Here is a 6,000-nt window from a genome sequence, read left to right as displayed (position 1 = left end):
GCGTATTGGCATTGGGACATTGTGACCCTTTTCACAATAAAACACAATCAAATATGTTTTTTTTTTTCACTATTTTTTTACTTAAAATAACCCTTTATCATTAATAATAAAAATAATTAATGAATTAATTTACCCAAACACATTTTACCCCGATTTTAGGGATGACGTTGATGTAAAATGTTCTTTTTGTGAAACCGTCCCCGCCCGAATCAATCCTTTTTGTTTTTTTGGTCTTGCCAATCTACAGTTTATGTAAACCAGCAAAAACAAAACATCATGTGCCATGATCTGTATCCATGGTAATGAGTGTGAATGTGGTTGACCGCTAGAGGCGCCCTGTCACACACACACACACACAACACACACTGTTGAACACAGTCATACACAAACATGGCGTCAGGGCAGACACGCAAGATGCTGCCGCTCAGTCGCTGTGCCATGTATCTGTTATTATTACTCGTTCCTGGCGCGATCTCCTCCACGCTTCGTCTTCACCATGACCAGAGATTCATGCTACCACAGGACAGGGGTTTCTCCCGAGTGAGTGCACACCCGGAACATGCAGAAAGTCGCGTCGTGCGTCTGGAGCGAGAAGTCACGGAGGCTTCAGCCGCGCACCAGCTTCGCGTTCGGCGGAACGCTGCTGGATCACCCGTGCCAACGGTTTATGGAACGGTAAGCGAGATTTGCATTCATTAGGTGTGATTGCATATAGGCAATAATGGCAAAAACGTAGCTTTTGCATAACCTCATAAAATATTGAATTCAGTATTCCCAATTGTTGTGCACCATTCACCTTTGGTTTGCACGCAGTCACCTAGAAGTGTAATTGACCTGTTTGTCAGATGAAGGGTTCTCGCATGCCCATTCATGATTGAAATATAAAATATTACTTCTCCGATGAGCCCGAGTAACGTTAATCTATTTTTTTTAGAATGTACTATATAAAAACGAAATCTTTTACATTTTATATTCTACAAATAATTTGTCATTCTGACAAAAATGAATAAATACGCTTATAAGAAGAGATGTTATATTTTGCTGAACAGTGTGGTCAACGAGACGTGAATTTGAATGCAGTATTTTGAATCACACGTCAATGATTTTAAGTTTTGTTTATGTTTGTCATAAAACATACAGTACCATTTTCCCTTTTTTTTGGTGATGCTAATTGCGGATGTTCTTTCTAGAATAATAATAAGAAAACATTAAGTTGGCTCCTAATAATGATTGAGATTTTTTTATATGTTTAAATATTGCGTAATATAAGGGAGACTGAGGCTATTATTTCGTTTTTTTTTTCCTCCAGTGAATATTTGTCAGGGTAGGTTTGTTTTTGAAAGAAAAATTCTTTTATAAACACTGACATTAAAATCTTGTCTAAAAAGCCTTTAAACATTTTCACAGTCATTGACTAGAAAAAATAAATAAATTGAAAATACATGAACACATTGTCAGGTTATGTGGGCTACGTTGGTACAGCCTAGCCTGCCAGTAGGTTTTTTGGGCAACATTTAGATGGTAAAATGATTTTGAAACCCCGAACAAAAAGGTAAGTGTTTTTTGACAACTAACTAAACTAACTAATGTTGTTTGTTTTTACACTGAAGGGTTTATCCTTAATGTCAGTGTCTTGGGAATTAGAAACAGACTCCACAAATCTGTGTTCCTATTAAATGTATGACACAGTGTTTCTTTGTTTGTTTACCGTCAGGATGCAGCTTTATTACGCAAGCAACCAGAGAGGCATAACTGGTTACTCAGTCTTGCTGGGAAATTTCCCAACCAAACATTTCACCCCCTCAAGCGTTTTGCTTCGAGATGTTTGTTAAGTCAGCCATGCAACAGCTCCTAGTTTTGCTTTTCAATTGTGCTTTGAATGGGTCAAACCACTGAATTTTGTCTGAAAAACAGTCGTTTTTGGTAGCGTAAAAAGCCTAAAAACAGGATTGTGGTTGGTAGCGTAAATACAGGTATTGGGTTTTTGCAAAAGCTCGCTGACTTTAGATCATGACCTCAGAACACACTTATCTACCACAGCCTGTGATGTTATTATCCAGGGTATGAGGTGTTTTGACTCACTTGTGGCGATACAATCTAAAGTAGAGGTATGATGTTCAAAAAGTCAAACTCTTAGGAGTGTATTATTACACTGTTTTATAATTCTTCTCTAATGCTTATGCCGTTGAAGCATTGGGCGGCCACTAAGATTTGTGACTTTTCCCCTTTTCACCCTGTAGCGTGTACAGGAAATCCTCTATGAAGTGTTATTAGTGTCCTGGATGTAGTCCACAGCAGTTGATATGAGGTGAATTACCCCCTCAGATGTTCCAATTAAGATCTCCCATCTGTGCCCCCCCTTCCTTCCTTCTCGCTTTCAGACCTTTTGGTTTATGTGTTGTTTTTGGCACATAGGGAAAAGCAGTGTTAGGTAAGAAGTAACAGACATCAATCCACTCTTTTAGTCTATTCAAGTAACCTAGAAAAAGTCCCCATGCTCTGCCAAGAAAAGGATATACTCTGTCTTAAAGGGTCTTTTGTTGTTATCTTTGCAGACCTGTTGTGACAGACAATTACTCACCAAGTTTAGAGAATTATGACAGAATCATTATCAAAAATATGCAGTTTAGTGTAGGGGTGTCCATGGTTAACCGATTAACCGATTAACCGTTAAAAATTGCGTAACCGAGTGAAACATTTTGCTCGGTTAAGTGGCGTCAATGGTGTGCATTGAATTTAGTTGTAATACATTTTTGCACCGTCAGAGACCGCTAGACCAGTTTTCTAATATGAAGCGGGCAAAGAAAGCGCGCTTCCGAGAATGAAGGCTGTGCGCGAGCCAGAAACAAATATAGTCAGTCAGTATCCGCGCCACTGATCGCAGCACAATAATATCTGTCTGCAGAGCCGCAGAGCCACAGCTTTACACCAGCAGTTTTACCCCGCGCATGCGCAGTTTCATCACAACAGTTTTACCCGCAGAGTCCGTTTACCGTTACATTAACCCATACAATTTGTATTATGCATTTCCTAAACATGTACTTGCTAATCAAACACTTTATATGAACAAACTACTAATCTATAAAACACAATCGGTCTTCCGACCTTTTACTGTGTTGATATGCGCGAGGGAGAGGGAGCAATACAGCGCTCGTGTTGTTTGAAGGCGGTGAGAGTGCGCGCGCGCGCGGCCGGGGCTCTCTCACTGTTTGTTCTTATGCGCCCTGTCCACTGATCTAAATAATTAGTTGTTACGACGACTTATTTGTTCCCTCGTTTTAATAAATCGTGGACACGTTGAACTATTTCCCTCCCTCATTTTGATTTAACGTGGCCAAAAACAGTTTGATACTATTAATTAGTGAATGCTAAAGACCTATATTTTGTGAATTGGTGAATATTCAGGTGAATTATTTCGTGGCCACGAATTAATAATAATTATTAAACTGTTTTTCGTCCCTGTGAAGATAGCTCTTCAGTGAAGGCCGACTACAGCTTTTTATTCCTTTTTTTTTTTGTGAATTGGTGAATATTTATCAGTATCAGGTGAATTGTTGTGGCCACGAATTAATAATACCTCAGCACGTTTTACAAGCCCCTTCTCGATCGCAGCGGCAACGAGCACTTTGATCACTTGATTTAAAAAACAAAACATTTCAGCGCTAGATCGCCTAAAAAAAAAAAAAAAAAACGAACGAAATGAATGCTCTGCTAGTTAACTGAAGATGTTTTGTTTATTTGTATTGGTATTCATGCCGCGAGATGTTTCAAAAGTGGTGACAATATCGACCTTAGAAAATAGTGGTGGGGACATGTCCCACCCGCAAATTTTGCCTATCTCGGGGTTGCGGCGCGCACACTATGGTTAACCGAGTATTAACCGCTAAGGGCCTCGGTTAACGGTTAATGAAAAACTTGAAAACGTGCAGCCCTAGTTTAGTGCCAGACCCCAAGAGTTGACCTTTGGCGAACTTTGTAGCAATGGGTGTTTTTATTGCGTAAATAAAAGCCTTTAATCCAAACAATCCCATCTGTTTTTTTTATTTTTTATTATTTGACACATTTGGTTATACATTTGTTTTTTTGAGACTTTCTTTTTTCATAATTTAATGGGAAATATTTCAAAATCTTGACCCAGCAGCCCTGATTACGCAATAATTGTTCTTAGAAGAATGTTATACATTCAAAACAAGATTTCCAGGAATTGTAAATCTTTTCATGGGCCTTGGATCTTGATCCATTCTGTTCCCTCGTATATTAAGCCACGTTAAGTAAACTGCTGGCAAGCAAATGCAATTTTGTTCTAGTATGTGTAAAGTATAATGCAGAATCATTACCATAGGGTACTACCCAGAATCTAAATGAGACTTGACAGTCCCTCATCTTTCGCAGGATAAGCCTGGACTTACTTCATGAGTCATGTAAAGTCAGTATTTAATCTTATTTGGTAATATTTTTTTTGACAGTATGCCAGTTATGGTAAAACAATATTATATATTTTTTTGTATTTGGCTTATGTGCCTTCCTGATGTAAAATAATGACGCAAATGACCCTAATTCAACTTGGATTACATTAGTATTCCTGTTCAAACACGTACGATATTTAAGCAGCCTTACTTGCAGAGTATTTTAGTTTTGTTTTCTGTGATAAGAAAGTTTAAAACCCTAGAGAAGTAAGATGGAGGGCGGTGGATGTGTTTATAATTAGTGGAGCATTACTGGAACTTGTCTGAACAGCCTGCTGGTTTACTTTCGGTTTTCCTGAAGTTGTCTTCTTGCATTAAACTCGAGGTGAAACCAAATTGACACAGATGAGTCATATCATCTTTTTTGGTTCTTTTGGGCCTGACCAAAAAAGAAAATTATACATTTAGTTCTGGTTCGCTTAGCGTTGACAGTTCACACTGTCATTTTGAAGACCAAACCTAAAGATACAAAACAAGAAAACACATTTTATGACGGAACATCCAATACAATGCTTTTGTGCTGGAATAAAATCGCTTGTTGTATGTGCGTACATGTGATGGAATCTTTACCAGTGAGAACTCGTGAAGAGCTTATAAAACGTGTAAAATTGCAGCAGGAAATTCTCCGTTGTGCACACACAAACAAAGATCTGCTGCAAGGAGACAGCGTTTTCGTTGCCCGTACTGATTACTAAACTGTACCGATTACAGAACTGATAAAAAAAAAAAAAAAAGCGGTATGCTTGAGCATTCTGTCCATTTTATGGTCGCGTCTTGTGACATCATGTCCTGTTTTTGGTTCGTTAAAATATCTTTGGTCCGTGTTGCGTTCATATTTCAGTCTTTCCGCAGTAGAGGTCGTTTTGAAGCAGACCGAGACCCACCTTTTTGTTAGAAAGGCAGCGTTCACACTCATTCAAATGAACCGCAATAACAGAGCAATCTCACCAGAGTTTGTTTAAGTCAAACCAAACCTGGCAAGTGTGAACACAACCTAAAACACAACATAAACATAACAAGAAAATTATAGATGAACCTAATATAATTTCTTGTCAGCAATCATTGGCTTAAGATGACTTATTATGTTTTATGTGAAAATTAAAGGAGAATGAAAAGTTTTCTTTTCAGTATATTTACTATGTGTGAATGGATTTAGTATGTTGATTCATTAGCATAACACATCGCTGTAATGGTCCCATAACTTAACCATACTGCAATAATGAAACAGTCCTTTAACTGTACTTTAAGCCTTTAACAGGATAATGACTCCTCGGTTTTCCTTTGGTTACGGCCACAGTGTTATTAAATGTGTGGTTCACCCATATTCAAAGTGAAACTCGTATGGTTGGTTGCCAGAAAGGCAAGTTGTTGAACTGTTGGCCCAAACGTTAGTGCTGCAGAGATGATGTCATGGTTTCAAGCTGTGCGTTGCTTGAAGCGATGGGCCAAGGTGCTCTAGTGCTTCCACTCTCTCGTTCTGCCTCCTTTCCTTCTGTTTCCCTGCTGAATAATACATAAGAAACTGAAAAAAATG

The 6,000-nt window shown here is 38.5% G+C and overlaps 1 protein-coding gene across 1 annotated transcript in view; it reads left to right on the top strand.

The window, feature by feature from the left end:
• The first annotated feature begins 380 nt into the window (after window positions 1-380).
• The window catches only part of sorl1 (sortilin-related receptor, L(DLR class) A repeats containing), a 56,944-nt gene continuing 51,324 nt past the window's right edge, over window positions 381-6,000 (top strand). Inside the window, exon 1 of the mRNA XM_081371356.1 lies at window positions 381-675. Within this exon, the coding sequence (XP_081227482.1) occupies window positions 391-675 (285 nt within the window). The 5' untranslated portion in view covers window positions 381-390. The remainder of the gene's footprint in view (window positions 676-6,000) is intronic.

This window comes from Scardinius erythrophthalmus (assembly GCF_964197995.2).
Source record: "Scardinius erythrophthalmus genome assembly, chromosome: 7".
In the NCBI taxonomy this organism is placed as follows: Eukaryota; Metazoa; Chordata; class Actinopteri; order Cypriniformes; family Leuciscidae; genus Scardinius; species Scardinius erythrophthalmus.
Note: the sequence above shows the minus strand (reverse complement) of the source record. Positions and strands in the feature narration are given on the sequence as shown.